This window comes from Myotis yumanensis, unplaced genomic scaffold (assembly GCF_028538775.1).
Source record: "Myotis yumanensis isolate MYYU_CA2020_CCGP unplaced genomic scaffold, mMyoYum1.0.hap1 SCAF_3, whole genome shotgun sequence".
In the NCBI taxonomy this organism is placed as follows: Eukaryota; Metazoa; Chordata; class Mammalia; order Chiroptera; family Vespertilionidae; genus Myotis; species Myotis yumanensis.
The window spans coordinates 23,932,005-23,944,810 of record NW_027223754.1 but is presented as its reverse complement, the minus strand read 5'-3'; the positions used below and the strand labels follow the sequence as shown (position 1 = coordinate 23,944,810).

The following is a 12,806-nucleotide window of genomic DNA, read 5'->3' as shown; positions in this document are numbered from 1 at the left end:
TTGCTGTAATTTGGGCATGAAACCCACTGCAAGTAAAACAGGTTGGTAGGACTATACTTTTATAACAATGTAAATTTTACTCATACAACAAATAATGTTATTGCATAAATGAGAATGTTTCTTATGGATCATAAAAACTTACAGTGTTGACAAGACCAAAGATATGGACAATTTTCTCAGTTGCAACAGCCACTTCAGAGCCCATATAACCATACTGAAAGACAAATTCTGTTTCTTAATTTCTGGTGAAAATTACTAAGTTACCACATTTCAATATATATAAAATATTACAATAAGTGCTTAAGTGAAATGATAAAAGCAGAAGATTAAGATTTATCAAATGCTTAAGTTTTAGGCATAAACCTATAGCATTTACATATTAGTCAATACCATTAAAATGATAGAGTTATGATTATCTTCCTGTTTACACGTACAAAAATTAAGGGTCAAAACTTAAAATTACTAAATTTAAGATACAAAAATTAAGGGTCAAAATATAAGATTATAAATACTAATGGTAAGAACCAGAAATCAAGTCTCTAGCCAAACCACTAAGTCTTTTGGTCTAACACAGAGCTCTGAGTACCATAATCGTGAAAAAAAATTTAAGAATATACCCTCATTTAAGAGAACAAAATAATATTTTCTCTGAAATCCTTCATATTGTATGTTCACACACATGTCTAAGTGTTTGTGAAAAGCATAGTGACAGTTTGAGAATTTCAATGATCTCCAGCAAGTCTGCAGAAGACTAGTGACAGAAAAGAAAATGCATCGGCCACAGGTCTCTGATAAAGACAAAAGGGAGTCTATGATTCTCTTCTCCTAGCTCATTGGAGATCGTTTGCACTTTCCTATTTATCTGTATATGACCTTTCTCAATAAACCACATTATAAATTTATACACTGCAGCATGTGTGTGGTATGGGTGAGGATGGACCTCTATGAGGCTAAACATGTGAAAAGCGACACAAAAGAAAAAATATATGATTGTGGAAATGAGTCAATAATCACAAAATATCAATACTAATTAATATTGATATTATCATACTATATAATATTGATATTTATAGTCATTTCCAAATGGCAACAACTATAAAAAACCCACTATGTGCAAATTCAAATTTAAAAACATCTTCATTATGAAGACATTTAAATATTAAAAGTATGAAAATATGTACAAGAAATTATTAGATAAAAAGCAGATGCCATATAATACGATAGTTATATTAATAGTATAATATTTACATTATTATAAAAAAAGCTTGAGGCAAAAAATAAACATAATATTTATCAATATAATTGAACATTGATAAAATTTTCAATTCATCAGAAAGAAGGAAGCATTCTAAACTTCATGGTAACTAATAACATAGCAAAAAAATGTATAAAATAAACTTTAAGAGAATTATAAATAGAAATTAACTGTCATAGTAAAGGATATTAACATAGTTCCCTTAATCATTAAGAAATCTAGGCTGCCATGCTGTCATGATGGCTGAATGGGTAAATACTGTGCTCACTTCTTCCCACAATGACATCAAAATTACAACTAACTTACAGAACAACCATCAAAGAGAACCTCCTGAAGACTAGCTGAACACAAAGCCTATGACTTAGGATAAAAAGAGGAAGCTATCACAAAAGTGGTATGAGGAACAGAAATGCTGAAAAGGCTGCTCCCATACCCACACTGTGGCAGTTATACAAGGAGAGGGTTGCCCTGGCCGGTCTGGCACAGTGGATGGAGCGTCGGCCTACGGACTAAAGGGTCCCAGGTTCGATTCCGGTCAAGGGCATGTACCTTGGTTGCGGGCACATCCCCAATGCGCGGTGTGCAGGAGGCAGCTGGTCGATGTCTCTCTCTCATCGATGTTTCTGACTCTCTGTCCCTCTCCCTTCCTCTCTGTGAAAAATCAATAAAAATATATTTAACAAAAAAAAAAAAAGGAGAGGGTTATCTCAGCAAAGAGGTCCCCTATGAGGAGCAAAAGGTTGCAGCCTCACACCCATCTTCCTGGTCCAGGACTCCAAGGCCAGGAAGAGAAGTCCCCATAACATTTAGCAGTGAAAACCAGTGGGGATTGCAGCTGAGAGAGATAGAAATGACTGGAGATCTAGAAGCTGCAGATTTTTCAGGGACTGGGCACAGACCCACTCGCTCACAAATTCATTCTCTCTGAAATCCAGCACTAGGACAGCAACTTGCAAAGTGTCAGGGACATACAAGGAGGAGATGATTAACTAGCTTCAGGGTGAGTGTTGAAGGAGCAGGGGGCAGGACAGCTCTCTAAAGCAGACACTACTGTTCCTTTGTTGAGCTCTTTCTCCACCCACCCAGGTGCCAAATCTGACCTCTCCATTAAATTGGCTAACACCCTTTGCCCCACCCTAGTGATTCCCTGAAACCCGCCCCAACAGACTCACACACCACACCCTGCCTGAATCTCTCCCAGCAGTCTTTCCACATAAGCCACCTACTTTGGCTTTTCCTGAAGACTTTCTTAAAATCTTTCAAACGTTCAAAACCCCCAAACAGCCAGCAGCTGGTGTTGGACATGCCCTAGGCCTCTTACTAAGAGCCCCAATCACATCTTCAGTTCACAGCCTGGCCACACCCAGGTACCTACAAGCATAGGCAGCAACCAACTTCAGATCACTTTGTAGATCCTATCAGGTGGCCCCAACAAAGCACAGGAAATGGCTGACCTTAGCCTGCACAAGAGTCCCTCTCATGAGGCCCCAGAATGAACACACTCATGGCTGGCTTTAGACCACAGCAGAGCAACACCAAACCAGCTCCAAAAAGACAGCCCCAAAGGGCAGACACAGCAGGCACTAGAGCCCTGCTATATCAAATCCCTTTTTGTAAGGACAGTCCCTGAACAACAGCTCATGTGCTGGGGTCACAACCTTTCCTCAAGGCCAGTCAACCTAAGGGTCAATCCCACCCACTGACATTCCAACAGCAACCGAGGATTAACTTCAACAAGAGGGCACTCATAACCAAAAAAATGAAACCCTGGAGCATCTGCCTCAGGTGACAATGGAGACTTGTCAGTGGGCATTACAGGACGCCTACTAGATAAGGCCAATCTGCCAAAATCACGAGACATAGCTGATACACCTAAAACATATAACAAACACAGGAAGTCAGATAATTCAAGGAGGCAAGAAACATGTCCCAAAAGAAAAACACAGAACAAAACTCCAGAGAAAGAACTAAACGAAATGGAGAAAAGCAATCCATCACATGAAGAGTACAAAACACTGGTATTAAGGATGCTCAATGCCTTAGAGGAAGAATAGATGAACTCAGTGAGAATGTCAAAAATTTATTGGAAACAAAAAATGAATATAGAAAACATAAAAGAGGACCAGTGAGAAATGAAGAATATAATAACAAAAAATGAAGAGTACATTAAAGGGAAGTAACAAAAGATAAGGTGAAGTAGAAGATCAAAGCAGTGATCTGGAAGACAAAGTCACAGAAAACACACAATCAGAACAAACAAACAAAAAAATAGAAAAAAGGAAGAAAAGACAAAATTTTAAAAATAAGGATAGTTTAAGGGCCCTCTGAAACTACATCAAGCATTCCAACATTCACATAATAGGGGTACCAGAGGTAAAAGAGTGAGAGCAATAATTGAAAAGCTTTTCGAAAAAAAAAATGACAGAAAGTTTCCCTTATCTGGTAAAGAAAGTAGACATACAAATCCAGGAAGTACAGAGGTCCCAAATAAGATGAACCCCAAAAAGGCCCATACAATATACATCATTATGAAAATGCTAAATCTTAAAGTCAGAGTGAGAATCTTTAAAGCAGTGAGAGAAAATTCGGTATTTCAGACTATTAGCTGATTACTCGACAAAAACTTTACAGGCCAAAGAGACTGGCACAAAACATTCAGTTACAAAATACAAAGACCTACAACTAAGATTGCACTACCCAGTAATGGTATTATTTAGAATCAAAGGAGAAATAAAGATTTTCCTGACAAAGTTCATCACTTCTAAACAACTATTACAAGAAAAGTTATAGGGACATTTTTAAGAAGAATACACAAGATCATAAATATTAGACATTAACAGCAAGAATCTTTTTAACCCATTGGCATGGCAAGGAAAACTTTTATTTACTAAACATCTGCTCTTATTATCATCCTGCAGTGACCCTTCAAAAGCCCCATAGCACATTACCTCATCCCTAGCTCAGAAGGTCATATATACTGCAATCTCACTTTTTATCTCTGAAGCTCTCCTGAATGTAGGTCTCTAACTTTCATATACATGAGGTTCATCTACAATGTATGTATTGTTTGTTTATTTAGTCTTGCAGCAGAAAGAAAATATAGGAAAGAAAAATACTCTCTCAGACAAGGGCAAACACTTAGTAAAGGCAGTGGTTCAACCAATGTTAAAGCTCAAAGGTTAAAAATCCAAATTAGGAAAATCATGTGTAATCACACCAATAAATTAAGGGGCGCACAAAGACACATATGCAACAAAGAATTAAAAAATATTATAAGGACATACACTAGGAAAGGTGAGTGAAAATTGTAGAGATTTTAGGATGTGTTCAACATCCTAATGAAGAAGCCACACAGTATTATTCCCACAGTATTATTATTGTAGCAGCAACAACAATAAAAAATGTAAATGCCCCCAAAGGGGATTAGCTCATAAAATCAATTGAATTATATTAAATGTATTGATTAGACAATATATTAAAATTATATTGAAATAACACAATATGAGACAGCATAAAATCATTTACAAAATAGCATATATAAAGCAAAAGTACATGAATATATACATATATGTGTGTGTATTATTAAAAAGAGGAAAACATGCAAATACTTTATCTCCTGGAAAAGAAAATTGTTTTTTTCTTCATTATTTTGTTCATCTATTCATTCCTGTTATTGTTTTTAATAAAAATTATTTAGAGACCAGAATATTTCCTATTTTGAAAAAATATAGAACATTATGGCACTCATTGAGAGACCTGATGGAAAAAATATCAGTGATAATGGACAAATTAGACATTTTAACTTCTAATCTATATGGCTTTGTTAAAAATTTCCATAACTAAATGAATATTCTTATGAATAATTCTTCCCATTATTAACATGCAGAACTTCTACCAGGGAACCAAAGTGTTTATAAAGCATAAAATAATCTTATAAAAGAAAATACTCAATAGCAGGGATCACCAAATGGGTAAAATGAAATGCCTTGTTTTAAAATGGAAATAAATTTAAGAAAGAAAATTTCACCACAATTGGGGGTAAATTCAGAAATATCTGCAGCTAGTTGTATTCCAACTAGAGGCCTAGTGCACGAATTTGTGCATGGGTGGAGTCCCTAGGCCTGGCCAGCTATCAGGGCCAATTGGGGCCATCTCACCCAGTCCCAATCGAGACCGGGCCAATCAGGGCCTGCCAGCCAGGGGGAAGGACAGGAAGAGGGACTGCAGGCTAGCTGGCCAAGGGGAGGGACCAAAGGAGGTTGGCCGGCTGTAGGAGGTTGGCTGCAGGAGTGCACTGACCATCAGGCAGCAGCTTCTACTTTGAGTGTCTGCCCCCTCATGGTCAGTGTGCATCATAGTGACTGGTCGACCGATCGTTCCGGTCATTCTGGTCATTTGGTCATAATGGTCGTTTAGGCTTTTATATATATAGATGGATTATCGTGTATTGGAAGCCTTCCACACAAAAAGTTATACATTCTTACTAGAATTCCATAAATATTGGTATTGATATCTATTTCAATGAAGAGGCAACTGACATTTTGCTATGCCCTGTTGTACTGAGATACATATTTTGATCACTTTAAAATACCTCTGTGCTGCAAAAAAGAAAGGATGTTTCTTATTCCTTTTGTATTTAAACACAAAACAAAGATATGAGGAAATGTATCAATAATGCATACCAAGGCTTTATCCATAATGATTTGTATTTTCAGAGTTCTTTTCAATAGTACAGCATCTGACTTTTTCTGTGAAACAGAGGACATGAGATAAATAAAACATTTTTTAAATTCTTATGTGGTTTGTAATTATGTACATTAGATATGTACACACAGAGAGGTATAAATAAATATTGATACATAAAGATACAGATAACAGGAAAATAAAAGGACAGGTGCCAACTAAGTAAATAAGCAGGTGATATTCCAAACAAATATTTTAAGAACCAATCAGAAGCTTTTACTTTATATTTTTGATAATTAGAATCTTTTAAAAAAAATTGTTGCTACAATGAGGGAGAAGCCATATTTCCTTTCTCTCAAAAACCTCTTCTAGGATTCTGCTCCAACCTTCAAGCTAACAAACTCCCATCAACTTTCCCCCAAACATTGCCTCTATTTTAGCATCATTTGTATATTTTTAATTTTTATATTAACTTTATTGGGGTTTACACACAATAAAGTGCATCCATTTTAAGTATACAGGTTTATGTGTTGGTGTTAATATATACAGCCATGTAACCATTTCCATAAGTAAGACAAAGAATGTTGTCATTACCCTCTTCCAAGTCAATAGCCACACAGCTCAAGGAAACCAATGATATGCTGTTTTTCAATATAGGTTACAATGATCTATTCTAGAATTTCATATTAATGGAATCATATGGAATGTACTCATTTCTATCTGGTTTCTTTCATTAAGCATTCATCCCTGTTGTGATTATTAATAATTCATTAGTTTTTTTCTAAGTAGTTTGCCATTGAAGATATGCATTGCAACATGTTTATACATTTACCTGTTGATCATTTGACTGATGTAGGCATTTTCGCTTTTATAGATAAAGCTGCTATAAATAGTAATGTACAGGTCTTTGTGCAATTTTTTTCTTTCATTTTTCTTGGTACTTAGAAATGGAATACTTGAGTTGTATAGTAATTGTGGGTCTACAAAGTGGTATAAAAGTGCCAGATTGTTTACTAAAGTCATTTCATCATTCTGCATTTTCACCAAGAATTAAGTACCAGTTCATGAACAATATAGTGTGTGATACATTCTTGCCTACATTTGGTCATGGTATAATTCTAGAACTGTTGAAAGATAGGTTGTACATAAAGTACTTAAAAGAACATGTGGCACCTATGAGTCAGTGTGTGAATATAAAATAATATAGACATTGGCTTTAATTCACTTTAAATTTTGTTTTTCCTATATTGTTTATATTTGTATTCATTCATACGAGCCACGTTTATTTTTTTCTGGTTATTGTTTAATACATGGAGTTCCTTCAACCAAACTTTTCTTTTTTTAATCCTCACTCGAGAATATTTTTCCATTGATTTTAGAGAGAGTGGAAGAGAGAGGGAAAGACAGAGAGAAACATCAATGTGAGAGAAACACATCAATTGGTTGTCTCCTGCAAGTGCCCTGACCAGGACCCAGGCTGGGGAGGAGCCTGCAACCTAGGTATGTGCCCTTGACAGGAATTGAACCTGGGACCCTTCGGTCCACAGGCCTACACTCTATCAACTTAGCCAAACTGGCTAGGGCAAGTCAAACTTTTATATATATACACATATATGCTAGTGGCCCGGTGCACAAAATTCATGCATGGAATGGGGATGATCCCCTCAGCCCAGCCTGCACCCTCTCCAATCCAGGACTCCTGAGGATCAGGCCTAACCCAGCAGTTGGACAACCCTCTCACAATCTGGGACTGCTGGCTCATAACCACTCACCTGCCTGCCAGCCTGATCACTACTAACTACCTCTGCCTGCCGGTCTGATTGCCCCTACTGCCCCCTCTGCCAGCCTTATTGCCTCTAACTGCCCCTCCTGACAGCCTGATCAACCCTACCTGCCTCTGACTGCCAGCCTGATCACCCCCAACTACTCCCCATCACTGGCCTGGTTGACCCCAACTGCCCTACCTGCCAGCCTGGTCACCCCACGCAGCCTGCTGCTCGGTCTTTTGGTCACCCCTCACTAACCCCTGCCAGGCCAGGTCACCCCACGTAGCCTGTTTGGTCATCCGTTCAGTTGCGATGGTCATTTAGGCTTTTATATAGATAAATTATTTCAGAGAAAGGGAGATAGAATCATCAATGATGAGAGAGTATCATTGAGAGTATCATTGATCTGCTGCCTTCTGCATGACCCCTCCTGGGGATTGAGCCTGCAACCCTGGCATGTGCCCTGACCAGGAATCAAACCTTTACCTCCTGGTTCATGGGTCAGTGCTCAACCATTGAACACCACTTGCTAGGCAGTCAAACATTTCTTGAGCAAAGGGAGGAGATTAATGACATATTATACTTTGGGTTATAGTATAAGAAATGGCCAATTATCCACAAATGATATTTGCTCCCTCTCCAAGAGAAGAGATCAATGAGAAGCAGCTGTCCTAGCTCATTTGTATAATGTGGAGACATTCTATTTTCACTTTACTTCTGACTAGATTTATGTAGTCTAGTGGGGGACTCTTAGGAACCTTGAGTCAAAGCCAGGAAAGGAATCAACCAGAATTTCATCCACCTTGGTCTCTGCACGAACAAGACATGAGCCTTATGTTACACCACTGAGAGTTGGACATTGTTTGCTTAAAAATTTAGTGGTATTTGACCTAACAAAGATTTTCATGAACAACACAGTGTGTGAGGGTAGGTACTTAGTTGTTCTTCCTTTTCACTTGGTTAAAAGTTCACTGTATTTAGCAATTATTCTTTGTAAAATCTCATTATGAGATAAGAATATTTATGTTTATCAGTGGTTTGTTTTACACACTAGGAAGGACATTCCACAATAAGGAGGAAAGAATAGTTACAATAAAAAAATTATAATTATGTAGTTCTGGCTGGGTACAGAATTATAGACTGTAAATTACTTTGCTTCATTTTTTTAAAAAATTATCCTTATTGTTGAAAGTATTACAGATGTCTCCTTTTTTCCCCATTGACTTCTTCTAGCCCACACCCACTGTCCACCTCAGGCCTTAACCACACTATTGTCTGTATCCATGGGTTATACATATATGCATATAAATTCTTTGGTTAATCTCTTCCCACCCCCACCTTTCCTCTGAGATTCTACACTCTATTCCATGTATCTATGTCTCTGGATCTATTTTGTTCATCAGTTTATTTTGTTCTTTAGGTTCCACATATGAGTGAGATCATGTGATACCTGTTATTGTTGTCTGACTGGCTTATTTTGCTTAGCATAATACTCTTAAGGTCCCTCCGTGCTGTCTCAAGGGGTAAGAAATCCTTCTTTTTTACTACTGCATAGTGTTCCATGATGTAAATGAACCACAGCTTTTGATCCACTCATCTACAGATGGACACTTAGACTGTTTCCAGATCTTGGTTATTGTAAATTATGCTGCTATGAAGATAGTGGTGCATACGTTCTTTCTGATTGGTATTTTGGGTTTCTTAGGATATATTCCTCAAAGTGGGATCACTGGGTTGGGTGAGTATTGCCTTTTAGCCTCCAATATGGCTGCTATGAAATTCATGCCATTCTGTATCTTATTAATGTATTAGAAAACAGATTCTTTATATCAGTAAAGAAACTCAAATAATTCTGAATATTTTTCTTAGATTATTTTCTGATTTATTCAACTCAATTTTCTCCAATATGATTGGAACTCCTACTGTAGCACCCAAATTTATATTTTAATTTAATTTCTTATCTGCCAAATTTCCAGATCATTTACTTATCTTTATACTTTACTTTTTGTGTTCTCACTGGAATTTTATTTTATGAACTTTAGGTTGATTGTACATTTTTATTATTATGCTTTTAATTTCTAAGAACTGTTATCTGCTGAATATCATTTTTTACTCTGTTCTTTATTTTGTAGATGAAATATTTTATCTTACCTCTCTAAAGTCTAAGAACCTTTTCTATTTTATTACTCTGTAATTTTTATTATGCTCTGTATTTTATTATTCTCTGTATTATTCTGATGTATTTTTGGTGTCTCAACTTTTAATTTTTTCTTTTTTTCATGTCTCTATTATTCATATTAAATTCTTCCATCATATGTCTGCTGCCCCTTCGTATTAGGAATTGAGCATGTAACAGCTTATTCCAACATCTGTGACCACATATGGTGTTTAAGAGCTGTTGTCTTCATAGAGGATGATTTGTCTCGGTTGTAGTTTGGAAAAACCCTGCTTTCAATGTGGTCAGTTTTGATTCTTTTGGCTGATGTGATTCACTACTGGAAAGGAATCTTCGATACATTCCAGGAATGTTTAAGCCTGGTTCCCAATATCAAGGACTCTAAGTTTAACTTAGTCACACTACTTTCAAACTAGTATTTCTCCTCCATTGTGACATACAATAGCACATTTGTGCCTGGTGTCCCAAAAGAAACAGCCTTCAATTATCTATCAGTCTACCACAGAGACAATTGATTAGGGGAAGATCACAGGATTTCTAAATACTTATTTTCAAACAAGTCTCTTCATTGGTCTGACTTTAAAGTCACTTCCTAAGGAATCTGGATATGTTATAGAAATGTTTGTGTAGGACTGCAGTACATATCAAGTTTTCTATAGCTTATCCGAATTGCCAGTTTAAGATTTAGCTTTTTGGAGCCTAAATCAGTTAGCTACCTCTGTTCTTCAACTTCCCATGTTATTACTACTCTTCTGTGCTGTTTGTGCTTATACGTATATGCCATTAAAAAAAATAACCATTTTCACTTTATTGGGCTCTAAGGAAAGGGCTTGGGTGAATACAGGTGTCTAACATGCTTTTAACAGATAATCCCTTTCTTGCATTTTGTTTGATTTCTATTCCATTTTTCAGTTGTTGTTATCATGAAAGTGATCACCTTGTCTATAAATTTGTGTTCACTTTCATAAATGTAAAATGTGCCTAAAATATGGCTTTTATATTATTTTTGTTTCTGTTAAAAACTCTGTTATATTGGAAATGTTCACTTTGTATGTGCTACTTATAGCACTCGTGCATGTGAAAATATGCTTAATTAAACCTATAGATTTAATCCTATCAAATTCAGAATGAAAAGCAACTATCGAGTTCCCCAGTGAAAGAACAAAATTCAAAAACACATGTCAGCACCTACATATCCCCATTCCTGCAGTGATAACCCTGGTTTCTTCTAGTTTCTGAAATTTTTGTCTGTATTTTATTTTATGATTGCACTTCGTTTTATATCTGAAACTTTCTAATTACTTCCAATTACCCTGTTCCAGTACATTAGAAAATATGGTAAATATTAACAGTAGCAGGAGCAATATTTTAAGTCTATACATCTATATATATAAAAGCCTAAGCGACTGTCACAACCAAAACAACTGAACAGATGACCAAACAGGCTGCGTGGGGCGACCAGGCCGGGAGGGGGGCTAGTGAGGGACAACCAAACAACTGAGCAGCAGGCTGCGTGGGGCAACAAGGCCAAGCAGTTAGGGGTGATTAGGAGGCAGGCAGGTGAGCAGTTAGGGGCTAATGGTCCCAGATTGTGAGAGGGATGTCTGACTGACTGCTGGTTTAGGCCAGAAACCTGTGGGATCAGGCCTAAATCTGCAGTTGGACATCCCCCAAGAGCTTCCGGATTGGAGAGGGTACAGGCAGGGCTGAGGGGATCCCCCCGCCCCCATGCACGAATTTCATGCACTGGGCCTCTAGTAAATATATAAAAAAGTGTAACAGAGTATACATCAAAATAAATGCAGTGGATTGCACAACAACTTTTACCTCTAGGCAATAGCATTATAGTACATTCTTTCCTATTTATACATACCAGCATATTTAATATTTTAATCATTATTAACCAATATTATTTCATTTAAAATTATACATGTAAAATAATTTAATAAGTGGGAAAATGCATTGTCCTCTTAAGAGCAAAAAAAATTTTCTTTTAAAAGCAAGAAGAAACATATATGGTTAAATCATTTTTTATTTAAAATAATCTATACATTTATAAATCTACGTTTGTAAGTAGATATAGTCAAAGAATTGGACCAAAAATTTCAAAATTTTAAGAACATTATCTCTAGAAAATGATATGGAAAAGCATCTTGACTTTTTTCTACTTTTACATTTTCTATCAAAATAATACTATTTTACAAAGAAAAATATGTATTGGCAAAGAAAATATTGATAAAATTATAATTAGAAAATCTGAGTATCATTATGTTAATAGGATGCAAATTCAGTAAAAATCCAAGTATATATATATATTCATGCATAAAAATATTTGCAATTAGGGAAATATAAGGATGTTCATGTTTGCAGTATGTGAGTTAATCTATTGCATTTCTAATTTTTATATGAATAAACATATTCCTATTAATATGTTAATAAATATTCATATAACGTTAAAAATAAATATTTTACATGAGGTTTTAATATATTTAATATCAATTTAAATTTGTTCTCCAAGTATAACAAATTTCAATGTGAATATGTTTATCAAAAGTAGCAAAAATGAAGATTCCAAACAATGTTTGCTTACTTCTGACTTCCCCAGAATCCTGTAGGCCTCATCTCCCAAATGGATCATAGGATAATTGTCTTGTAAGGGGAGAAAATCAGCTTTATTCTTTATTTGATAAAGCATATGCTCATACTTAGCTGAGGATTCCAATGGTTCAATTCCATAACTGATATTCTCAAACTGCAATAATCCCCTGACATAAAAAAGTATAATAGTAATTAATATAGATTTCCCACTGAGAAATGCATATCAATACTAAATAAAAACATTTTATAGAAATTTGACAGTGATCTTTATGGTCTAATTTAGTCAAATAGTCATCCCATTTTACTCAAATTCACTTTCAACCCAATT

General features: G+C 35.9%; 1 protein-coding gene across 1 annotated transcript in view; it reads right to left on the bottom strand.

The window, feature by feature from the left end:
- LOC139004885 (A disintegrin and metallopeptidase domain 3-like) overlaps positions 1-12,806 on the bottom strand; it is a 76,316-nt gene that overhangs the window by 40,072 nt on the left and 23,438 nt on the right. The window contains exons 6-8 of the mRNA XM_070407389.1: positions 12,471-12,645; positions 5,938-6,003; positions 143-214 (exon numbers count right to left, since the gene is read on the bottom strand). Of these exons, the coding sequence (XP_070263490.1) occupies positions 143-214; positions 5,938-6,003; positions 12,471-12,645 (313 nt within the window). The remainder of the gene's footprint in view (positions 1-142; positions 215-5,937; positions 6,004-12,470; positions 12,646-12,806) is intronic.